This window comes from Talpa occidentalis, unplaced genomic scaffold (assembly GCF_014898055.3).
Source record: "Talpa occidentalis isolate TD23 unplaced genomic scaffold, MPIMG_talOcc4v2.1 talOcc4.2, whole genome shotgun sequence".
Lineage (NCBI taxonomy): Eukaryota > Metazoa > Chordata > Mammalia > Eulipotyphla > Talpidae > Talpa > Talpa occidentalis.
In genome coordinates this window covers 88862601-88888956 of record NW_023602073.1, presented here as the reverse complement: position 1 = coordinate 88888956, position 26356 = coordinate 88862601, and the positions used below count along the sequence as shown (strand labels likewise).

Genomic DNA, 26356 nt, shown 5'->3' with positions numbered 1-26356 from the left:
ATCTTATTGAACATGACTTTTTCTTCACTTCATTTATCTTTTTTATCTGAGTACAATGTGAGATATTTTCCCTAAAAGTGTCCCTCAGAGAAAGTTCTGTGTATCTCAATTTATTCAGAATGCTTTAAAGCAGAGTTCTTACTCAATTTCTTTTATCTTGGACAGCAAAATATTTTGGGAAGAAGTACTAGCCAGAAATTACCTTAATTATGCAATTTGGGCTTATAAAACTTGACTAAATTAATAGACACAGAAAAGGAGGTAGCAAGGAAATTTAATATCAGTTTGACATTAAACCTCTGGATATAATCTCTTAATTCTAAATATTAAATTTTTAAGAATATTTTTTTAAAAATGCAGTACTGAAGGATCCCAAACATACACCTAGAGAATAAGTAAAAAACAGTCACACTAATGTCAAACAGTGAACCTTGTGGCTTTGAATAAAATTTTCAGCGTTTGTTCATGTGTCACAAGGGATATTTGAAAAACCTTCTAAGAATTTCATGGGCAGTGCTCCCATTTATGGGGGCAATTAACATTGTATTAATCAAGTGGTTGAGATATGTGATGATTTTAGAAGAGTGATAGAGCTAGTTGTAGACACATTTAAGTCTTTCTCTAGGTGGGTTATTTGGATTTTTCATCCCTTGAATGGCATTTCTTTGCTAACCAGTTCACTATAGGACTTCTTTCTTTTCTTCAGCTTTGGGTTTATAACAGAAAATGTAAATTAATTTTAAAAGAAATTTTAAATAATGAAAACAAATTTTTAAATACTGACCAGCTAATTAGAGAAAAATTAAAGTAATACATTCTCCAGGTTAAAAGTAGCGATTATTTATTTATTTGCAGTGTTATATCCTCCCTTGGCTTTCCTACGTTTGCGTGGTTAACCCAGAAGTTGAGACTGTATTTGTTCTATATTTTCTGGCAAATGGTTACTTGAAATTCATACATATCCTAGGATCTCAACTAATTTGCTTATGTTCTAAACCAGTAGCCCTGGACACTTAAAATCTTAGAAGTAAAATTTTCAGTGCCTACCTACACTTAGCAGTAAAGACTTTTCATAACTTTAAGGTCCAGCACTGGTTGATTAGAATCCTGAGCACTCTGCTTATTCTGTGGTGTGGCTGAGAAGCATGACGTCAGGGAGACATCAGCCTTACACTACCCAGCCCCCTGCACCCTACCCCTTCCATATCTTTCTCTGCAGTGACAAATCCACAGGCCCAGTGCCATCTAGGCTATTCCCAAGTAAGTGTTGCAGGGAGCTAGGATTTTTCCTGTCTCCCCTATCTTCCTGAGTTTTGGGGAGATAATTGAGCTCATGACATCCCACAGGGCCCCCATTATAAGATGACAGCTGCCACTTGTTAAAAGAGAAACTCGGCAATTGGGTAAATAAATTTGACCATTTTTGGGTGATCTATGGAATAGAGATTTCAACTGTTTTTTCTTGGTTTCCTGATGAGGGCTCCTGGCCCCAAGTTAGTCTGAGGGAAGACACAGTCAGGTCCCTTCAGTACATTTTTTGTGCCCTCCCATGCAGGATGCATTTTTGTGAAAGAAAGAATGGGATTAGGACAGTCGGTCAGCTGCTGAGGAATCCACGCTCCCTCTGCCCGGCTCGCCTCCCACACTAGCTCTAGACAGAGTTCTCAGTCAGTGTTTGTGGGACTTTGGCTTCTAGCTTGCCCAACTCCAGTTCCTGTATATCAGCACAAGTAAAGCGATTATGGATTATATGTCTTGAACAGAAAAGGGAGAGGCAGAGTATGAATCATATTTTTATACAGCATTTTCTGTATTTCTACATGAGTAGACCAAGTCATGTGTTAGAAAATAGATGTAACATTGTTAAACTGGATTTAATGCAGCAAATTTGCTTCTAGTCTTTGTGTGTGTGTGTGGGGGGGGGTGTCGCCCTTCCCCCAATATTGGTAATATTTCTATTTAGAAACAATTCCGTAGAAAAATCCAGAAAATAATAATTCATACTTACTCACTAATCAGAATTCACAAATTTGTATTTTATGATTTTGTTTCTGATATTTTTTCATAAAATAAAATTTTATTTCATAAAATAAAATAAATTTCCCTTCTAACATTTTCTTGGTTCCCTACCTTAGTCAGGCTCCCTATGCGTAACCATCATCATCAGTTTATGGTTTTATACTTTTATGATGTCTGTTATATATTTTGATTTGTGCATGTTTTAAAATTTGTAAAAGTGAAATGACAGACATGGATTTTGTTCTGTCACTTGCCATTGTAATGGTTATCAATTGTTTAGACGTATGATGATTACTAATATATTTGGACTTTTTTTAATGACTTATTGTCATCTCACTTCATTTCAAATAATGACTATTTATCATGTGTTTTTCTTTGCTGTTTTCTTCCCATCCATTTATTGGGAAAATTTGCTTTATTCTCTTCCTCCTGATTTGGAAATTTATAGATCCTGTCCTTTCTTGCAGTTTTTAATGGACATCTTTAAATTTTTATTTTAATACAATCTAAAATTATTGTGTATTTGTATCATCTTCAGAATAAGACCAGGACCCTAGCATGCTTCAGCTTCTGATCTGTTCATCCTATTCTCATCTTGTTTTGCTGGTTATTGTCTAGTCTAGTGTGGTGGCCACTAGCTGCATGAGCATATTAAGCCCTTTTTAAAACATGAGCTGAATTTTTTATTTACTAAATTTGAATCAAGTTAAATTTAAAAACTTGTATTAGATTCAGTTACTAGAGAGTTTTAAGTATGCTTGGAACAACCAAGACATGTGAAACCACTATATCTCTTATGAATTCTAAATAAAGCAAGTATTCCTGGTGAAAATTTAACATTTGAATGGAGATATGTAAAATACATGCCAGATTTTAAAGATTTTGTACAAAAAGTTTGTGAAATATGTCAAAAATGTGTATATTAATTATATGTTGAAAGGAAAACATTTTAATTATTGTTCAGTTAAAGTATATTATTAGAATTAATTTAACTTATACCTTCTTTTTACTTTTTTAATGTGGCTGTTAGAAAATCTAAAATTACCTATTCTATTTCTGTAGAACAGCACTGCTCTAAACTGTCTGTTGAAACTTTTTTTTTTAAGATTTATTTATGCATACAAGAACTGGGGTACAGGCCAGAGGTGTGGGGGGGGGCGACAGTGAGAGGAATCACCAGGGACAGACGGATTGACTGAAATACACTGCTGAGGGGAGCAGTGGGCAAGACAGGAGAGGTCTGCTGTGCCATGTGGGTATTTCCCTGGCTGGGGATCGAACTCGTGCTGCAGTGGATGCTGATTGATTCATAGGTTGCATCTTAACTCCTTGCGCCACCAGGGAGGCCCTCTGTTGAAACTTTTAAACACAAAAAAATAGATACTATCTACAGATAATAATTAAATTAGATTTTCCTATATATATTTTTAAGATTTATTTATTTATTCATACAAGCACTCGGTACAGTCAGAAGCGTGGGTGGTTGAGAGAATTCACCAGAGCCAGAGCAGGGAACAGAACAGGCAGACTGACGAAGTACACTGCTGAGGGGAGCAGTGGGGTGTGGCAGGAAGGGTCTGTGCACCATGTGGTACCCTCGCTGGTGGCCTGGGATTGAACCGGTGCTGCAGAGGCTGCGGGCAGCTTCCCAGCCCGGCGCTCAACCAATTCATTTCTCTTATTGCTGAGTTTGATCCTTTAGAGTAGGTCCTTGTTAAAGAAAGACTGTTGGTGGTAAGCTCTCTTAGTATTTGCATTCTGAAATGCCTTTATTTTTGCCTTCCTCTTAAATAAAAACTGGGTACGGGATTCGAGATAGATAGTTTTCCTCAACTCCTTTAACGTTATTCCATAATTTCTTACATTTGTGGCTATGGTAAGTACTACTTTGTAGATAACCTGTCTTTTAATTCTGGTAACTTTTAAGATTTTCCTCATTTCCTTGCTGTTCTGCAGTTTTATTACAGTATTTCTTACTATATATATTTGCTTTATTTTGTCTCCAGTTTGTTCCTTAGTGTGAACTTTCAGTCTGAAGACTCGGGTCTTCATTTTGGGGAATTTCTCAACCATTATGTCTTTACCTTCCTACTGGTACCTCTGCTCTCTGCTTCTGAAATATATGTTAGATATACGTAGAGTGGCTCAGTTAACCACCATGTCTCCTAACCTCTCTTTCATATTATTCATCTCTTTAACACTCTTTGTTGCATTCTGGGCTAATTTCCCGTATGTCTGTGACAATTCATCATTTCTTCTACTGTCCATGGTCTAGAATTTATGTTTTGAGTTTTTTTTTTAATTTCAGTGAGCTTACTTTTGCTTTTAGAATTTAAATTTTAAAAATGTCAAATACCTGTTGATTTTTCCCCCAAAATTCAGACTCTTAGTCTATTCTCTGTCTCCATCAGGTCACTAGGTGTTCAGTGATCCACCTGCCTGTTGACTGACCCTCAAATTAGCTCTCAATGGTGCTGCAGAATGCTCACTGTGCCCTCCACCTAGTCACCTTGCATATTTATTACCCCCATTTCTCTGTGGGCCTTTAACTCAGTTCCCTTGCTATTTGGTGCTGACAGAGCCTCAGCTGTGTGAATGAGACCTTTTTGTTTGATTATTATTCTTTACCCTCTTGACCATCTGAGTTCACACTGGATTAGTGGACACCTGCCCTGCCTTGGGGACAAAAACCCCTCTGTCTTGGAATTTCCTGCATCCCATCTTACCTTATCCTTCCCATTAGCCCACTGGGAGATTGAAGTACATCTGAAATCATGTATGTGTGTTCCCAACTCTCTTTCCCTATATTTTCTTTATTTTTCTTTCTTTATTTTTTTTTAAAGATTTATTTTTATTTATTTATTTATACAAGCACTGGGTACAATCAGAAGCGCGGGAGGGTGAGAGAATTCACCAGAGCCAGAGCAGGGAGCAGAGCAGGCAGAAGGACCAAGTACACTGCTGAGAGGAGCAGTGGGGGGCAGGAGAGGGCTGCACTCCATGTGGGACCCTCCTTCCGTAGCTGGAGCGGCCGGGGATTGAACCGGCACCGCAGAGGCTGCGGGCAGCTTAGCAACCCAGCGCTCAATTGCTGCGCCACCGGGGAGGCCCTATTTTCTTTATTTTTACTCCTCACATCCCTTAGGACAGAAATATTGGGACTTCTCATACGCCCTTCATACCATGCCCTCCTTGCTCTCTCCAGCCTCATGATTATGTGCTAATGATGCACAGACTATGTGATAAGACATCCCATAATGGGAGGTCTTTCCAAAATAGTACACGTGTCACTCTGCAATAAAAACAAGTGACCAGTTTACAGGAAAACTCAATGTAAAGGAATGTGCTCAACATTTAAATTCTGTTGAATACAATTTTGTATTTGATAATTCAAAACTCATTAATAGATCTCTCGTTGCATAGCCTCTGTGCAACAATTCATATGCTCTCCCTGACATCTGAAATGCTCTCTCCAAAATCTGGTTTGACCCTTTGAGTTAGATGTCATTATCATCTATCATTCATGGATGAAGAGATTTTGCCATTGTGATCAAGTCACTGCCCCATAGCACACGTCTCTCTAGAGCTAAGATTCAGGCTGGTGTCCAGACTTACATTCATGCTACCGTACCAAACTGCTCCCAGAATAAAGATGGGTCAGGCTGTTCCTGACTGTAAATTTGTCACATGCTTATTAATAGAAAGCCCTTGTGGAGAGATTGCTTGAAAGTCAGCTTTGCCTAGAATTTTAGCTCTTCATATCCAGAGTCTCTTATGTTCAATCAACTGAAAGCATTAGCATTTCCAGTTCTACCTGCTTTTTTTATGTAGTGTCTTTCCAAGTTCCTCTGTTCCAATAATTTATATTCAATACAAGCATCATTAGGTCAGTGTTTAGAGAGTGATCTCTCCCTCACATTGTCTGTCACTAGTCCGTGACATAGAATAATATTGAACATAATGTCATTACCTGAAACTTATATGGTGCTATAATGCAACATTAATTCAATAAAAAATTATTCACGAAGAGAATGTCATTAACATTGCTTTGTAATTTTTTAAAATGTCATTGGCATCAGCAATAGCTATGTGCTTCTTCTTCAGTGCCTATCAGTTAAGGTAGTGAGTATGTCCACTGAAATCTTACCAGGTGACCTTACAGGTATGAATGAAGGCCCAGCACTCCTTGATAGCAGAGGATCACCAGAACTATGGAGCTTGTGGATGTGAGCAAAGCCAAGTGGTCCACCTAAGCATTATCTTCCTATGCTTAGACTTTCTAAGATTTGTGTCTCCAACTTAGCTGACTGACAATAATTCGTGAACCAGACATTCCTATGTAGGAAATGGGAACAAGAAAGAGAAACTTTTCCCTTTAAGATAGAGAATTCCATGGAGTAGGGAACCATAATGGAAAGAACACCATAAAACAGAGATTCTGAAGAGAGGTGAACTGATTAGGCTGTGGGTAACAGGTGGACTCAGGGGAGAAGAGGTTTACTGTATCTTTGTCTTCAAGAAAAGCTTTCGTCTTCCCCAAAGCTTTATATCCTGACGACCTATGTTTAAAGTATTATTTTATAATCAAAGTTTCAATTACTTGATTTGGATTTCCATATATTCCTATAACCAAGCTTTTTAAAATCCCTTTGCTTTTAAAATCCCTTTGCCTTAATAGTTACATAAACATTTTTCTTTAAATTGAGGTAAAATATCTCTATAATTTACTGATCATTTGAATTGTGTTGTTATTCCACATTGGAAATAGTACAAATAAAACTTTATTTTTACAAAGAGTTTCTTTCTTTGAGTCCTAGTTCCAAAATTGGAATGAATATGGATATTCTCATGTTTCTTGCATATTGCCAGGTGGTTCTTTCAAAATACTGTATTAAGTTATCAGCCCACCAAAGTGTGGATTTTATGATCTTTTACATTTTTTATTTTGTCATATGAGGCATTAACACATAGCTGCTTAATTTTGCTAAGCCAACCATTATGTTACCTGTTGGTTTAATATTTGTATTTTTTCTTATAGGATTTCTAGTCATATGTTCTGACCATTTGTATTATAAAGATTAGATATTCACGTCCCAGATTTTTATAGTTTAAAAAAGTATTAGTTTCCTTTTCTAAGTAATTTTTTAATCTTATTTTTTAAGTCTTTAGCAAATAAACATATATTGGGACATATGGTGTGTAGCATAAATCTAAATATATTTTCCTCACAGCTATATGCAGCCTGTAAAGGGGTCAGGTTTGAGCTCTACAAGAAGGGGCAGGTGCTGCCTCAGGAGATGTATCAAAATCAGAAAATAAATCAACTGGGGTGGCAGGGTGCTTGGCCATCCTGTGAGGCAGGGAGCAGGGTAGGGATGCTGGAGTTGATAATGAAAAAATAGTAATCCATGATGAATTTGTCAAGCCAGAGCAGGAAGTGGGCTGGAAATCAAAGCTGGGCGAGGATGGGATGAAAATGCTCTTTTGTGCCTGGCTTGGACTTTCTCAGCATCTGCCCTCGCCTTAACTGAAACAGTAACTGAGCTATGCTGCTGGGTCCCTGTTCTTTAACCAGTGGTGGAATTAGCTAAAATCAGTGATAATTGCTTAGGTTAAATGTACATTGTGAACAGAGTTTAATTTCAGTTTTTGCATCTGTTTTAAAACTGGGGCAGGGCCTCCCCGGTGGCGCAGCGGTTGAGCGCTGGGTTGCATAGCTGCCCGCAGCCTCTGCAGCGCCGGTTCGATCCCCGGCTGCTCCCCGGCCACCGGAGGAGGGTCCCTCATGGGGCGCAGACCTCTCCTGCCACCCGCTGCTCCCCTCAGCAGTGTGCTTCGGTCCTTCTGCCTGCTCTGCTCCCCCTCTGGCTCTGGTGAATTCTCTCACCCTCCCACGCTTCTGACTGTACCCAGTGTTTATATAAATAAATAAAATTAAAAAAAAACATAACTGGGGCAGTTATGCAGATAAATGCTGTGTGTGTGTGTTTGTGTGTGTGTGTGTGTGTGTGTGTGTGTGAAGATCATACTCAGTAACTTTTCCTCAAAATATAGCCCACACAGTGGGTTGAGTGTTCACTTTTATGGTCCATAGAAATGAAATAACTTTTTTTTAAAATCTCCTTGTAATGTGTTTTCTAGTTTAAATACAATATACTGTTTTTTACTTTCTCTCTAGTCTCCAGAGAATGCAGAGGGCAAAGATGGATCCAAAGTAACTAAACAGGAGGTAAGTACACCTTTGATGTCCTGAGTTTATTTTAACTGGAATTGTTAATATTGTTGTGACGGCATATGAATGAATACTAGTCTAAACAAGGTTGTTGGGGTTATAAAAACCAGAGATAAAAGTTTCACTGTGTGGTCTTGGTTGGCCAAGGTGTATTTCAGTGGAGTACACTGATGAGGCATTTTCACTTACTATGTTTATGTTTCTATCTGTTGGTCCTGCTTTCTATTAAAGTGGATACTGAGAATTTCTCCTGGGTAAAGAGTAAGCTAGTAATAGATAAACTCATCAAGTAGAACAAAACCTGCCTTTCACAGCCAAGAAATTAAAGACCAATGATTTAATAAATTCTCTGCTTCAGTGAATAAATTATAAATTACTTTTTTATTCTCTGAATGCTCCTAAAAGGCGTCATCTCTAAAGTCAGAAAGTATAGAAGGATATACAAAATGTCAAAATATGAAAAAAAATTTTATCAGGAAAATTCATAAGATTGGAAATAATCAATTAGACAATAATTCAAAGAAGCTCTGTATGAAAATACAAATCTCCAAAAAACTAGGAACTTGGAAGAGATGTTTGCATGTGATCCCTTGTGGTAATATGAATTTTTAAAAGGAGACCAAAAGTAGAAATGAGTTGGTAATTGTGATGACAACCATTCATTTTTGCACTGAGCTTTAGAGTGAGTGAAAAAAAACTGAAGCTCTTACCCTTGAACTCATAAATTAAAAGTGTTCATGAGATACAAAAACAATATTTAATTAAAGATTCTTTGATAGGGTGATTCATGCTGTGGTTAATATTGCAGATGAATTTATCATGATAGCAAAACCCCTACACCAGCTTTGTACAAGGAAATTCATTCTCCCAAATGGAGCATCTTTAACAGACTCTATTAAAAAAATAATTTAAAAAGCAAAACAAGCAAAAATGCTTGTAACCAAGTTCTCAACACTCATTTACTCAGCATCAGTGTCTAGCAATTTGTCGTCCAAAGTCAAATCACTAACCAAATAGTGGAACCAACCAAAAAAAGGGTAAACACTTGAATTTTCTTAAAAATGGCAAATTCTACTTTGTAAATCAGTTGACTAAGTATAACAAACCTTAATGTTTTTAAATTTCACCATATTTAGGTTTTTCTTTAGGGTCTTATATTGATCTCTCAGTCAAAAAACTTAGAAACCATTGCAAGGTAGATCTTGAATTGTGAAAACAGTCCTTTACAGTCCTATACTAAAAGCAATCAAACTGGTTAAAATATATGTAAAATGTTTTTGCATAAAACTGTTATTTGTTAATTTATTTTAGCCCAGAATTTTTAGTTTTATATATATTTTTATTTGTTTGTTTGTTTATTTTGTGGGACCTGGCGGCCTGGGAACGAACTGGCACTGCAGAGGCTGCGGGCAACCTCGCAGCCCAGCGCTCAACCGCTGCGCCACCAGGGGAGGCCCTAGTTTTATATTTTTAATTTTAAATATTTTATAATATATGTATAATTGCTGACCAAAAAAAGTACCTTTCCTAGACAAGACACTTTGCCTGTCACTTATGCCAAGACCAGATTAAAACATATGCTTTATCTTCAGGACATCAACACAATTGTTTGAAAATTGAAAAGTTCAGTCAATTAGCTGTTGATTTAGAGTAAAAACTGTCAGACAGTGTATTGATTTTTTTTTTCCCCACTGAATTGACTGAACTTTCTAGTATGTCATTGAGTATGCACAGCCTTGAAACTACAGTGGGATTCTGTTTTGAAAATCTTCCATTGCCATATTTGAAGGGCAAGGCCCAGAGTATAATACTTGGGCAATAAATAACAAATATTGCATTATGATCATTACACTTGCAGCTTACAAAGTCCTTTCACGTCCATAACTTTCCATATCCCTAAAATTAAGGAAGAACAGATTCACTCCTCAACAGTAATGTCACGAGTGCCTGTAATTCACTAAGCTCTGTCTTAGGCCCACACATTCCGCAGAGAATCAAAAAGGTAAAAATCCATGCCTTCACAGAGCTCCCATTTAGCAGAGACTGAGAGAGATTAAAATAAAATAATTGGATATTTGCTACAAAGAAAAATAAAGCACAGAAAGGAGATAAGTGGATGTCAGAACAGTGCTATTTTGAAACAGGAAGATATTATAATTATTCCCATTTTTACTAGATCAAACAAGGTCTCAGAGAAATACATGATTTTCCCCAGGTGTCACAACTTGCAAATTACAGAAGCAGGAAAGAAATCTAAATCTTCTGATTCAGAATCTTCTGTCTTCATGTTCCTTTTGTGGTAATCATAAAAATCTGTTTACTCAGCACTTTTTCTCTGTCTTCATTCCCCATGCAAGGCTCTGATGTACATCTTTTCCCACTTAACAGTTTTGCAAAGATGGTAATTTCTATTTAGTTCCTCATTTGTTTTTGGAAATTAAAAGCAGTTTGACTTTTGGGCTTTGATTGGAGGCATACATGAGCAGGCTCCGAGCACTGAGTTATCTCACAAAAATAAATATACCTCCAATTTCCAGTGGAATGGCCCCTATTTCAAACATTTGGCAATATACAATGGTTCTACTTGAATCTAGCTACTCCTGAGAACTTTATTATAGTGGGATTAAATTTCCATGTTGGGCCTCCCTGGTGGCACAAGGGGTTAAGCACAGCATTGTGAAGCTATCCGCAGCCTCTGCAGCACAAGTTCGATCCCCAACCGGCCAGGGAGCTACCCACATGGCGCAGCAGACCTCTCCTGTCTTGTCCGCTACTCCCCTCAGCAGTGTATTTCAGTCAGTCTGCCTGTTCTTTTCCCTACTCTGTCTCCGGTAAATCCTCTCACACCCTGCACCTCTGGCCTGTACCCCAGTTCTACTATGCATGAATAAATAAATCTTTAAAAGATAAATAGAAAAATTTCCATGTTGCTTTTGCATCCAGAATAAAGTAAAAGATTCACATCTCAGAGTAGCCTTCACCAGAATTTTCTCCATCTCAATAAATATCAGTTAATCTGTAAATGCTTGCAGAGTAAATTCCATTGTGCCCAGCACCTGTACAGAACAGTGACAGACCCTCACATTGCTTCTCTACCTCTCCTCTAAAAGCCTTCCTTTCTTCCCTGAGATACTCTTTCAACCACTTTTCCTGAGAGTTCATACCCGACAAATCAAGAAAAATCTTAATGCCTTTAATTTTTTCACTGTACTCCTGCCAAACAATCTGATTCTCAAATGAATATTTCACTTTTGAATGTCTTAAGGAGGGGAGGAGGGAGCAGTGTAGTCTATTTTAGCTCCAATAAATATAGTCCAGGCATTTATAGATTTTAAGGCTCTGAAAGCTGATGGAACTTTCCAGGAAGGTGTACACACTTGCATGCGTAACCAGTACTGCTGACTGAGTGAAAGGTTCATCTCAGCCTCCACTATTTGCAGTAACAAAGAAAATCTCTTATGATGGTTACTGGAAAAGAAAATTTAGGAAAAGCCCTTTTTTATGGCATGTGAAGAAGAGCTGGTAAATTTTAGGCAGGAAGTCATAAAATGATTTTACAGTAAAACATGTGCTTTTAAGAGACTGGTTAGTCTAAACAGCCTGGAGAGGAAAATTGTTTTTGCATTAATTTCCTAGGCTTTTTATTTGAAACTCTTGTACTAGACCTGAATTCTAAAAAGGTAGTGAGTCTTTGGATCAGAACAGTTTTCAGGCCCTGCAGAGCAGTGCTTTGTTTGAAATGTCTCTCTGGAAATCCCACAGGGCTCTGTGACGTCACTCTGCCTCTTTAATATGTTCGGGTATTCACATGGAGAGGAGAGGAACAAAAGCATAGGAGTTGGGGCATTTTTCACATGATGTTGCCTCACTTCATTTTTACTCGGGACATCTAATTGGTGTTTAGAGGGAGGCAATTATGAGTAATGGTTAAAATATTTGGCTCCTTTCCAGTCCCCAAGCTGGATAGTAACGGAGTAGTGGCTTTACATCCCACACCCCAAGTTCATACTTGCTGTACATTTCTAGAACTTACCCCATTCCATCCACCTCAACATTTTTTGTGGGCCCTATTTAGCATTGGAGCTACAGAAATGTTAAGATGTTCCTGTGTAGTGGGGTTGCAGACAGGAGACAGGCAAGGTGAACAGCGAGGTGAGACCAGCCAGGCACATGTTGACACCAAGTGCAGAGGAATTCAGGTAAGTTCCCTTGGCCCCTCTTTTGCACAGAGGCCGCCATTTTCCTGTGGAAGAGTATCATTCTGAGCACGCCTATGCCAGCTGCACTTTACTTGTGAGATGGTCGTTCTTGAGGCCACAAAAAATCTTCAGAACTGAGCTCTTGTGTGTCATTGGAGGATGCTCCATTATTTCCTCCATGCTCCAAAAGCATTTGAAGAAGCACAATTATCCACTTGCTGCCAGGTTTAAAAGATAATGTTGCCTTTTCTTCAGCAATGCCCAATTTGTGAAATTAAGCATTTTGAGAAAGGCTTCTTGGGGTTTGAGTTCTGGTTCCCAGTGATTGCAGACACATTGTCATTGAAGGCACCGTGATCATTGGAGCAGAGGCCATGGTGTTTCCTGTGGCGTGTCTAAATAGGCCCAACTCCCCCTCTGCATGCGAGGAGAGAACGTGCCACAGCCCTGTTCCCGGCTCTCGCTGTCTTCTCTTCATTGCCTTTAGTCCTGTTCTGATCATTCCTCCCAGGGCTAAATTTATTCATGGAGGCTCTGGCCCTTTCCTTCTGTCCTTTCAAGAAAGAGGAGTTTAGCTTACCCTGGCTCTTTTCAGCGAGAAAGTTCTTCGATGTAGAGATGGCAAGAAATATTTCTTCCAGATTGTCCTGACCTGCTGACCTAAACTGACCTAAGCAGGGCTTCAAGAATTCCGTGATTCCTTGCAGTGAAAGCCCAGACTCCTACTGACTGATCATTTTTGCTGACCCCCTTAAAAACTTTTAGAAACATTTAAGCTATTGTCATGAGGCAAAGTCTGCTTAAGACAGCAAGAATTAGGGTATAATATAAGTTCATTTATTCGGCAAATATTGAGTATCCACTATGTTAGATTACACACTTTTTTACTAGAGATAGAGCAGTGAATAAAACAAACAAAAATTTGGAGTATTTACTTCTGAAACACTTTTAAAGAAAGGCAGTTGTACTTTTAAAATGTGAAACCCCTTGGGAACCATCTTTTGCTGCTGATATGTAGACTATCAATTCTGTGTAATTATTTCTGAAATGCCTAGAACAATTATGTGATTTTTAATTTTCTCCGCAGTCCCGTGTGCTGTTAACTTGTACCATCCCTGAAGAAGAAAGATTTCCTAAAAAATGTCAGTCTCAACACAGTTCCCCTCTAAATTTTCTAGTTTTCAAATTAAAACATGAGTGAACTTTTTACTCTATTTAAATCTTTAAACATATTCATTTAGTAGATAAATTAATGAGTTTATATTGCTTCAAGTGAAAGGAAGTCTTGTGAACTGCCTATGATTTGTAGTCATTCTCTTTTCTAGCATTATAACAAGGCAAGGAACACCTTCTAATTTTGATTTCTACACAATTATATAATTTTCTTTTTTGTATTAACTTACAAGCTTCAGTTCCATTTGTAAGATACAAGAATCAGACTGAAACTAGTTTTTCAATGGCATCTCAGTGCGCCTGCTATTTTATCACAAAGGTGGATTGTGGTTTTTGTTGGATCCTAAATTCATCTTCCATTCCTTTTCTTACCAACCACACCCTTCATTGGGAAAGGCCATATCTTTGAATGGTGTGCATACATCTCTTTGGAAACATTTCCTCTTGAGCATGAAGGTGCTCAGGGCACATGGTGTGTGTTTTACTGTGCTCACATGGAGACAGTACTTAGTCATACATTATATTCTCTCAATAAAGATTTTAGAAATGAAATTTTAAAAAATCAACTTGGTTGTGTATAACCACCAAAATATTTTTTTTCTTTCCTTTGTAGCCCACCAGAAGGTCTGCCAGATTGTCAGCGGTGAGTACTTTAGAACCCTTTTGGTGTCAGTTCTCATGAGTACATGTTTCCTCTGTCCAGATAAAAGCAGCAAAAGGAAGATTAATTAAGGAGGTGTTTTCATTGAATATTTTTTAATTTTCTTTTCGGAGATTACCTGCATCATGATTTTTAGCAAATTTGACCAGATGGGCCAAGCAAGTCCTTGATAAGATGTGTCCGTGAGGACCTCCCCTGGTGGCACAGGCTGTTGAGCACAGCGCTGTGAAGTTGTCCACAGCCTCTGCAGCTTTGGTTTGATCCCGGCCGGAGGGCGAGAATCCCACACGGCGCGGCAGACCTCTCCTGTCTCACCTGCTGCTCTCCTCAGCAGTGTATTTCGTCAGTCTGCCTGTTCTGTTCCCTCTCTGTCTCTGGTGAATCCTCTCACCCTACCGTGCATCTGTTCTGTACCCCGGTTCTTGTATGCATGAATAAATAAATCTTTAAAAAAAAAAAAGATGTGTCCATGAAAAACAATGACCAGCCTCATTGCCAAACGTGTAACACCCAGGGTGTTGTTTGATTATTACTAGATCTCTGAAACAAGAGAAGTACTTAGAGCAGTCTTCCAATTCTATATATGATGTGCTTGATTGGACAAGCATTCTGAATCTTTCTCCATGATGCATAATTTAGTCAGAATGCTCTGCAAGTTGTCTGAATCCAAAACCTTAGTCTCATTTTGGAACTTGAGAATCTTTGCAAAAATAATGATTCTATTTTGCCCATCAGAGTCTCCTCCCTGCTGCCCTGCTCATGTACCAGTCTTCATCCTACCAAGACAGATCAACCAGGCTCTCTGGTCTATCTTTTGGGTTAAAATACCTGCAGCCTACACAGCCCACTGAGATGTAGAGGGGAAGGCACTGACCTCTTGGCTTGAAGCATCTATCCCCATGCTAGATAACAGGAGCTACAAACTACTTTGGTCTTCAGGGAAGTGTATAGGTTTCATCCTCAAGCAGCACCTGTGCCTGCAACAATGTAGGGAAGCAAAACTCAAGTGGGACCACCCTCAGGTTCAGAAGTATAACCAAATTTGCATTGGGTGAGCCAGTGTTTTTCATGAGTCACAACCAAAGGAAACAAAATCAGAGTCACCAGGAAGATTAAGGCCTGGGACATGCAGTTCTGTGTGTACCCAGCTCAGCCAGATTCTGTGGAGACCTCTTAAAGATTGTGTGCCTGTTTAATAATAACTTTCACCATGCGTCAGGAGTTATGTTTCAACTCTTTTTAAGTTTAACTATAGATTATACTGAATGTCCTTGTATTCCATGGATCTGTAGCCCAAATAGAGTCAAATAAAAAGCAATATTTAAAATAATCCTTTTTCTGAGTACCAGGAACCAGCAATATAAGCATCTTCCATTGAGACCCTCGCCCATGGTGCTGACAAAGAGCCACCTCAGATACCAGCAGGATTAGACTGTGAAACCTCACCCTTTCCTATCTTATCAAAACACTTGAATGCTGAATCGGAGGAAAGGCGTGCATTACAGAAAATAATTTAACAGGGAATTATTTGTGGTAAATTGAAAAAAAAACAAATGTGTGTTAACACAATATACTAGCACTCCAGATAACAAAATTTTTTAAATTCTAAAATTTCGGGAGATTTGTGAGCTAATATATTAGGGGAGCAGATTGAGAGTAGTATGATTAGTAAAAACATTTCTTCTTTTAAGTTCAATTTTCTTTCTTTATTTGAAAGGTCATTTCTAACAGCCAATCTTTCAGAATTGAACTGTCCACACTTACTTTATGGCCTCGATGAAAAGGAATAGATTCAACACGAACCTGACCTATGTAGAGGCTTTAAGGAGGAACATGTATTTTTCTCCACAGAGGGAGATCCTGGAGAGAGTTTTCTCTTCAAAAGTTATTCTCCCTAGTGCTAGGGGAGATGTATACATTTTTTCCTAGATCAATAAAATATTTGCCCTAAAATAACTATTAAAAGTAGAGGTTTAGACTGGTTATCTTCCCCATGTTTCGTGCCCCTGGAGAAGCAGGCCAGGTCAGAAGCCTTGTGTGGAGGAGATTGTGACCACCAGGCAGGTAGGCACTGCTCACAGGAACAGAGAGGAGAACCACATGAGGCGAGAGAAAAATAGTTTCTTAGTGGGCTCCTTAGCTAATAAGATCTGTGAAAAATGTTCAACTTTGGAGGCTGACAGCAGACATTTTATTATTATAATTGTGTTCCTCATAAAAAGATCTGGGGACAAATGAGCCCAGGGTCTGGGGTGGACTGGAAATTCTTCTCACCTTGAGCTGGCATTGGAGAAGATGAAAGTGGGCAGGAAGCTTGGCTACAGGACTTGAAATCTACATCAGAGGTGGAAGGATTTGGAAATGATTTTGAAATACTTTACACGCAGCAGTCTTCCTTACCCAATGGGCTTTGCCTGTGATTCTGCTGTGATTTTTAGACTATTGGGAAGACCAGTGTCACTGAATTCATTGAGTCATTTGGCTGAGAGACTGAGTCATTCCTCTCGCTGCTGCACTGTGATAAAAGGAAGTACAGAGACATCGGAGATAGAAGCTTAAACCTGTTCCCGGAGAGCTATTCTGGACCTGGGAACAATGAACCGGCTTTTAAATCTCACCTGCCGTTCATTTGAGAACCCAGGATGAAAATAGTTACAAAATGCAGACATCTTTGTGCTGTTATCTGCTGCTGAAAATATTTTTTAACTGAACATAATCATAGTCAAAATGGACTATTGTCTTTCTCAGTCATTGTGTGTTCCTTTTGGTGCTGAAGGTTGTCTTTTTCAGTATTTGTATAATTTATCTTTGCAGAAACCTACTCTACCAAAACCTGAACCTAAACCAAGAAAAACATCTGCTAAGGTAAGAGGTGCTTCCTCCCCCACTTGGCTATTTAAACAGTGAATAAATTATAATTCCATATCCAAGAGTCATCCAAGGAAAGATCACTTTTTAATGATTCAGGCTAAATGTACTGACTCAAAAACTGCTACACTGCTATCAGCTTTCTCGAAAAGCTTAAAGCACATTTTATGCCTTACCAGGAATGTGTTTTCCATTTGGTCAATAAAGCAAAGGAAGTTGCTCTGAGAAGCCTTATGTCCAAGGGGCGTCTGGTAGCTTCCTCCGGACATGCAGTTCACTTGGCACCCAGAAGGAGCTCAGGCGTTGAGGGAGGGTTCTGCCTTCATATAACTGGTCTTAGTAGACCACTCTGATGACTAATGACTGTCACAGAATAATTACTAGCATATAATTAATACCAGTAAACATTTTTATGACCTTTATACCATGTAAGAGCCTGTTCTGATTGCTTTACTAGTGACATCAACCTTACTGAGGTAGATACAAATACCTGTTTTGAAGGTAGCAAACTGAGGTACAGAATTATTAAGAATCTTAACCCAGTGGCTTTTCTGTGCTCTTCAATGGGGCCTTCGTTTTCAAGTGCTTTCTCCATTTTTCAGCCACTCGAGACCCAAATTCTCACATGAGTTTCTTCCCTGCTTTCTTCAAGTCCTTCTGCTTCACCAGGTCCTGCTGTGGCTGCTCTCCTTTCTACAGAAGCACATCTCTCTCACAAGAGAGGAGGCCCACCCAGCTAAGGCCTGAGGGGGACGGAGGTCATTGTGTTTTCCCATTAGAGTCCAACGGACTTTAGAAACAGCCTGTGGCATTTTCAGAGAAATTCAGTGTAACTCAGTCAAAGTTCAGCAAAATAAGGTTCCCATTTTCCCCAGAAAACCAGTTGGCCATGAATTTGCTTCAAGTCATGTGTGGAACAAGGCTGACTGATTTTAACTAACATCACTCCAGGTCTAACAAATTGCTTCCCTGTGCTTTGCTTCCTAGAAAGAACCTGGAACAAAGACTAATAAAGGTGCTAAAGGGAAGAAGGAGGAAAAGCAGGAAGCTGGAAAGGAAGGTACTACACCATCTGAAAATGGTGAAACTAAAGCTGACGAGGTACTTCCCATGACTACCTCCCACTGATTGAATCAGTGTCTTTAAAGAAATTGCTCAGTCCTCCAGCCGGTGATAGCATGTTCATAATGTCTCTTTTTATTGCCTGTAATGTTATTGCAGATCCACATCTCTCGTTCAACTGTTAATGTCTCAACCTCCAGAGGTACCCCACCCAGCACACTGTCAGTAAAGGGGCAGATTGAAACAGTGAGAGTTAAGGGTACAGTAGAAAATTCTGCATGTTTGCAGTGATTAGAATCAGATTATAGTAGTTTGGTTTTTTGTTTTGTTTTGTTTTGTTTTTATGAACAATGGGAACTTGCAGGTAAAGCTTTTGTGGTCATTTGAAAAGTAGAAGCAATAAATGCAGCAAAGCATTTGTGTAATATATTCCAGCCTTGTCTGTTTTCACCCAGAGTTGAAATACATTTGGCAGTAGAACTGCTAAAAAACAGATGTTCAAAAGTGTTTGTGTTGGTGGGGTGGACTTCTCTTTGGCTTATAGTAGTTTTAATAATAACTGTATTTTTTTTTCCTTTCTTTTTCACAGGCACAGAAAACTGAAACTGTAGATAACGAGGGAGAATGAATTATCGTGAAAATTTGGGGTTGATTTTAATGTACCTCTTGGGACAACTTTTAAAAGCTATTTTTACCAAGTATTTTGTAAATGCTAATTTTTTTAGGACTCTACTAGTTGGCATTCAAAAATATATAAGAATGGATATTTTACCTTCTCATAGTCATGGCTTTTGGAAGTTTCCATCATCTTCAAGTAAAATAAATAACAATTTAATATTGGAAGCTGTGTGTAAAATGGATTCAGCATTCCATGCACTTGCTTTAAAAATTTAGTCCTGTGCATACTGTGGTGTTTTTACTGTGCATATATGAATTTTTCACGCAGTTTTTCTAGAGCAATAATCTGTGGTGCTTTTGTACCTAGGTTTTATGTGATTTTAATGAAACATGGATAGTTGTGGCCACCTGCTGACTATTTGTGGTTTAAAATAAAAGGTTTTCTTGCCTGCAAAATACATGCCTCTTAGTAGTGTCTTTAATAAATTTAGGCAGTGTTTCATTTTATTATTGCAGAAGATGTAAAGAATTGCTACAGTCTGTCCATGATGTATCTCTGATGAGTCAAACAGAATTGTTTGTTTATTTTCTGGCCTTTAAAAATGTTATCATTTTAATAAACCATCTATGAGTGTCAGTGTAGAATTACACCTACTACATTTCACACTGGAAGTGGCCAGCAATGATTACCATATAATAAAGCTTAATAAAACATTAAATTTTTGAAGTCCATATAAATAGAAGTCTACTAAACCAGAGCAAGTGTAAAACCATAGATAAGGAGTCATCCTTGAAACTCCCACTTTCAAAATAAAGCTAAGTCACATTCCTACTAAAATATTTTTCCTTCATTGAGGACTTCACAGCTTTGAAAGCTCTTCACCAGCGTGACTAGGTTTCCGCTTGCAGCAACCTAAGGAGTTGGCACGGTATTATTAGAACTCCTTTCTAGGCTAAGAAATAGGGAACAAGAAGAGTGTGTGACTTACTTCAGCTCTGCAAGAAGGCAGAAAACCGGGACTTGAACCTAGTCGTTTGAGTTGTAACAGTAGTGTTGTTTAAGGTGACTATTGCAAAATACCACATCTGAGTGACTTATACACAGCACAAATTTATTTCTCACAGTTCTAGAGGTTGGAGGTTCAGGATCAGGCTGTCAGCTTGCTCGGGTGAGGGCTCTCTTCAGGTGGCAGCTTCTTGCTGTGTCCTCACATGCAGAGGAACTTGACAACTCTCCAGGGCCTCTTTTATAAAGACGTTAATCTCATTCACACTCCAACCTCATGATGTAAGCACCTCTGAAAGACCCCACCTCCTACCACCATCATCTTTGGTGGTTAGGATTTCAACATATGGAGTTTGGGGGTTAAGCAAACATTCAGACCAGAGCAGTGTCCTTCTGTATCTGAAAGCAGTACCAAGAGCACAATGTATAGTGATAAAATTATACATTTTATAAATGTATTATTTTTGTTTGTTTGCATTCCTAAAATGTTTGGAAGCTACATGAGCACGCCAGGAAAGCTGAGTTCTGGAGATACCTCCTAGAGGAGACCTGAATCTCTTTTAAGATGGAGAATAGTGCCTGCACTGCTCAGGAACTCTTACAAGATTATTACAAGAGTATAATAATTTTGTATTTAACATGTAACTTTACTTTTTTATATTTTATGTTATATATTTATATTTAATTATAACATAATTAAATATTTAATATATTTAATTTATAGTTAATAATTTTAGTCTTGTAAAATTATTCACAATGACCATTGATGCTATTTTATTTCAAACACAAAGATTAGGGCTTCTGTAGGCCATTGGTATGTGACTATTAAAGTATTTGGCTATTATCATTGCCATATTGGCAAAGTGGGGGAATACTACACAGCAGAATAACCAGTTACACCAAATTGGTTCTCTAGAACATGAAGACTTAATGGATACACTACCAATGGTATGTCTGCAAATAGGTAAAAGATTTAGTAGTATCCCTTATTGCTACATTACTCATTCTTTTGGTCAGTTAGCACACATTATAAAAGGAGCCCACCTCTCCAAAACATGTGTCTGCTAATCTCCTGGAAAATCATAGTCCTATGAGTCTACAAGCACTTGGAGTCAGGTGGCGCCTCCTGTAGTTGAGCAGTTCATTGCTTGTACAAACCTCTGTGGTAGTCCCATAATTCTCACTGGAGGCTGTCCATGGATTTTCGTGGAATAATTAATAGTGGACTTTAACTGGTAAGTGGTCCTGAAATTCCTGCTTCTAAGTTCTGTGAAAAGTTAGTCTGAAACAAAAGTCAAAATTCATTATCCTTCCCCCAAAAAATTCACTAATCTCAAAATAGGTGAGCTAGCTTGTAAAATCTTGAATATACATTTACATAATTAAAGACTTTGAGGCAAGATTATGAAATTTTAGAGATCTTTACTCTTGGCTAGAGGTGCAAGTGCTTTCCCTAGGTTGCCAATCCTAGCAAGCATAAGGCAATCTCAACTTTTAGCTATGGCACATGCTATGGCACATGCCAGTGTGCTGCTTTTTTTGAATACTTCTTACTTAATTGTGAGTTTCAAACTGATTATTTTTTATTATTTTATTCAGAAAATTTATTTTAAATCTCTTAGAATAATTATGATTAATATAATAATAATAGCCACAATGTTTTAGTGCCCTGTAATAAGCACTTTACATGACTTCATTTGGGAGAAAAGTCAGTCTTTTAATATAATGTTCCCACCCTTAGTAAAAATGAGCCAAATAGAGGTCCAGGCTTTCTTGAAACTGCAAAGGGAACTTTGTGATTACAAATATCTCTCTCATGGAAAAAGAGAGTCTTTGAAATCCCATATTTTAAAAGAAATTTATATTTACATATATAAATTCACACATATAAATTTATATTTACATATAAATTTCATGACTTTGAAGTAGTCAATGGTTTCTTTGGTTCACACCAATAGCACAAGCAACTATAAAAAATTGGACATCAAAATAAAAGAACTTCAAGGGAGAGACAAACCACAAAATGGGAGGAAATACTTGTAAATCATATAGCAAATAAGACTCCAGTATCCAGAATAAATAATGAGCTCTTACAATTCAATAATAAACAATTCAAAATAGTTCTTACTGGCAAATAATTGGGGGGGGGGCGGCAAAGAATTTGAATAGACATTTCTCAAAAAAAAACATCAGTAGCCAATATGCAAATGAAGGTATGCTCAACACCATAGTCACTAGGGAAATGCAAATTAAAGCAGTAATAAGATAACAAGATACCACAACAAGACACCACTTTACACACACAGGGATGCCTGAAGAAACAGAAAATAGTAAGTATTTGAAAGGAGGTGGAGAAATTGGAGCCCTTATTTACAACTGGTGGAAATGTAAAATGATGTGGGCTCTTAATATTCAGCCTGAAAAAGAAGGGACACTGCTACATGTCAACCACATGGATGAACCTTGAAAACATCATGCTAAATGAAAGAAGACAGTCACAAAACCATTTACATGATTCATGTATAAGAAATTCCAAATTGGGGATATTTATAGTGACAGAAAGATGTAAGGTTGCCAGGAACTAGAGGGAGGTGTTACTGTGGAGTGACTAATATGTGCAAGTTATTTGAGAGAAGGGGGTGATGAAAACATTCTGTAATAATGGTGATGGCTGCACAACTTTGTCAATATACTGAAACCACTGACTTACTCACTTTAAAAAATGACACTTAGGAGGTGACGGAAAACATAGAGTCAGTAGGTCTGGGTTGAAATCGCCACATTATTTCTCACTTACTGTGTGAGTTCAGGCAGGTCATTTAACTTCTGCCTCTCAGTATTTCATGCTTAAAATAGAGAAACAATCTTTTTTGACAAAACTGTTAGAATTGAATAAGAAAGTCCTGTGAAATCACCTGGTGCAGTACCTAAAATTCAGTTTTTCTGTAAATGCCAATTGGATGAATACCAATTGGCACTGAAGGCATGCTCTGGTGAGTATATATCAGGTTTGTTTGTCATAGATGCTCAGCCCCTGGTCAGTGAGTCTCCTTTGAAGAATGCAAAAGAAAGAATCGTCACTTCCTTGGAAGGTCATGTAGTGTAACAGTTAAGCTTGTAAACTCTGAAACCAGACTGTCTGGGTTCAAATCCTGTTTTTATTTCTTACTGGCTATATGACCATAGACAGGTTACTCAGTCTCTTTATACTCTCTGTATCCTAGAGTTCTCATCTGTAAGTGAATAAAAATGATACTTACTTTATAGGGTGTTTTAAGTGGTAAAAGGTACAAAGTAAGTCTCCAGGTAGTAGCAATCTAATTACTCAAAACATGGAGCAGGGGAAATGCCCAAAAATAGATGACTGGATCAAGAAGATGTGGCACGTATACAATGGAATATTACTCAGCAATCAAAAAAGATAAACACATGCAGTTTGCAGCAACATGAATGGAGCTAGAAGGGATCATGCTCAGCGAAATAAGTCAGAAAGAAAAAGAAAAATACCGGATGGTCTCACTCATAGCAGGAATTTAGAAAACCTAAATAAGGGACCAGGAAAAAGACTAATTAATGCAAAGTAAAAATCAAAATCAACAAGCAACTATATACCAGAGACACACTATGGGGGAGGGGGACCTGGGGAGAGGAAGGATTAGGGTCAAAATAAGGGGGGGGGGTGCAATTGTATGGGGAATATAACCAAAATGAAAATGCATACATTGTGCAAAAATGAAAAATGATGTAAGAATTATAGAAAATAAAATATTTTTTAAAAAACAAACAAAAAAAAAACCTCAGGAAAAAAAAAAAAAACAACATGGAGCAGGTGAGATGTTAGCTCCTTGAGTAGAGGGTACGTTGTCCCTACTATTATTACACATAGTAGAGGTCCAATAAATAGTTGTTGAACTGAATGTGGTCTTTGATAGGCAGGGAAGAACTAAGCTTATAGTTAGATCATTGATGTCTGCCTCCAAATTAAGCTAATTACATGGTATAACTTGAAAAAATTAAGTACAATTCTTGCCAGTATTGCTTAGAATTGATTTCATTTCTTTCATATTTTTAGCTAAAACCTTTCAAAACACTAGTACCACAAGTTTTTATTTTTCTGTCATTTTTGGTACTATTCTTTTGACTATTTGTTCAATGTGTGTACTCACGTATTTATTTTTAATTTATAACCAACTTCACTTTTCTAGAAAAATGTCTGTAGTATCTTTCTTTCTATATTACAAATTGAACAGGGAATATTCACTTAGAGGTGAATACACCTGGGCCTAGGTTAATGGATTACACTGAGCCTTGAAACCAAATCATCTCTAAAGATGTGAAGAATCCCTGAAGTCATCTAGTTCCTCTCTGAAGTGGCTTAGATTCCCCTTCCCCATCAGGACCAGAAAAGAGTTGCTCAATTTACTGAATATCTCCAGTCATAAATCATCACTCAAATGGCTCTGAGAGTTAGAAAGCACTTTCTTATTTTTGACCAAGAAGCATCTCTTTGTAGCTTTCAACCTTTGATCCCAGTTTCAGTAGGGTCAGCAACATATAGAACTAACTCTTCTCATGGTCCCTCAAACATAGGAAGACGCCTTTTACATCCCCTCAGAAACACCTTGGCTTCTCTCACCTATTCTTTTTGGTTTTAATATTTTATTTTATATAATTCTTACATCATTTTTCAATTTTGCACAATGTATGCATTTTCATTTTGGGTATAGTCCCCATACAATTGCACCCCCCTTATTTTGACCCTATCTCTCACCTATTCTTTTTTTTTTTTTAAAGATTTATTGATTGATTGACTGATTGATTTATACATGCATGCATACAAGCACTGGGTACAGTCAGAAGCGCAGGAGGGTGAGAGAATTCACCAGAGCCAGAGCTGGGAGCAGAGCAGGCAGAAGGACAGAAGTACACTGCTGAGGGGAGCAGCGGGCGGCAGGAGAGGCCTGCACGCCATGTGGGACCCTCCTCTGGTGGCCGGGGAGCTGCCGGGGATTGAACCGGCGCTGCAGGGGCTGCGGGCAGCTTCACAACCCAGTGCTCAACCGCTGCGCCCCCGGGGAGGCCCTCTCACCTATTCTTAATAGATTATGGTCATAGGATGAAGTTTATTGTTGTTGTTGTTGTTTTTTAAAGTAATGCTTTTAAATTAGTCTCTTAAATTCACATAGTTGAGAAATGGAAACAGATGATTTTCAAAACAATCATATTAGGCTGAATTATGCAAAACGCTTATCTTCTCTTTTGCATCTTCAAGAACAGCAGTTTCTTAGGGTTCAACCTAAACTTTTCTTCAGTTTTCCCTCTTCTGCATATTTGACTAGTGTATGTTCTATGAGGTCATACTGATAACAAATAAGTGTGTTTATTTGGCAAAAAGCATTTCAGGATTGGACCAAAGTCTGTCTTCCAGGTACATCTATTCACCCAAAATACATTAAACATTTAAATGCTGCTCATTTTGTGAGGTATTAAGGATACCAATAGCAGATTAGTGTTCCTGCTATTATAGAGCTTTGAGTCTAGTGGGGAAGTCAACATTAATTACTTAGTAATATAAATAAATGTGTATTTACAATAGCCATTACCAGATCCTATTCTCTTCAATGGTAAACACTTCTCATAGTTTCTCTAATGGATTTCATTTTGAGAACAGATATTAGCCACAGACAAATTCACAAGAAAGTAAGTTAACTTACTGAATAACATTTTTAAAATGTTATTAATATTTACTTGGTTGCTATAGAGGGCCTGTGAAAAATGACAGTTTGGGCTTGGCACAGTGTTTAGTTGTACCTCCAAGAAATAATTTACCTGGTTTTTATAGAGGGCCTGTGAAAAATGATAATTTGGGCTTGGCATAAATGTTTAGTTGTACCTCCAAGAAATAATTTACCTGGTTTTTATAGAGGTCCTGTGAAAAACGGCAATTTGGGCTTGGCATAGGTGTTTAGTTGTACCTCCAGGAAATAATTGGTCCTGAGTGTTTCTGTGGCTCTTCCACTAATGTCTTTCCAGACAAAAAGACTCCAGTCTCTCACACAAATGACCTGTGAAACTGGAATAACTTCACAGGTAAAACAGAATTAAGGAGTGGGAGTGGAAGATGAGGTGAAGGTGACCTCAGAATGGGGAAGCACAGAACTAGGATTTACCTTTGTAAGGATCTAATGTGGTTTTATTGTTAGAGCCAAGTTTCCTTTGAGTCCCAAAAGAATTACTTTTATTCCTGTGAAATGTTTGAGGTCTTCTATTAGTTGGCTCTAAGGACAAGGTGATTTAAAAATATGCATTTACTCTTTTTGATGGAATTCAATTTGAGAAATTGGTGATGAATGGTACTCTTTAAACTGGTTTAATTGGTGAATATAGAGTCCCATAAGCTTCACTGAACTAGTAACTTTTAACAGATATTGTGTCTGAGTACTTTGTGATAGATGTAAGAACAAGCCCAGGAAGAGATGTCAAGGTTAGCTTTGTTCTTACAAGATACCCACTTCTGG

At 37.9% G+C, this 26356-nt stretch overlaps 1 protein-coding gene across 6 annotated transcripts in view; it reads left to right on the top strand.

Moving 5' to 3' along the window:
• The window catches only part of HMGN3 (high mobility group nucleosomal binding domain 3), a 30377-nt gene extending 11089 nt beyond the window's left edge, over positions 1–19288 (top strand). The window contains exons 2-7 of one of the 6 annotated variants that reach the window (XM_054698974.1): positions 8198–8248; positions 14237–14266; positions 17099–17149; positions 18140–18253; positions 18374–18473; positions 18804–19288. In XM_054698974.1, the coding sequence (XP_054554949.1) occupies positions 8198–8248; positions 14237–14266; positions 17099–17149; positions 18140–18253; positions 18374–18473; positions 18804–18817 (360 nt within the window). In that variant the 3' untranslated portion in view covers positions 18818–19288. The other 5 variants (XM_037519993.2, XM_054698973.1, XM_037519994.2 and 2 more) reach the window with 5 other exon arrangements.
• The last annotated feature ends 7068 nt before the right edge of the window (positions 19289–26356 follow it).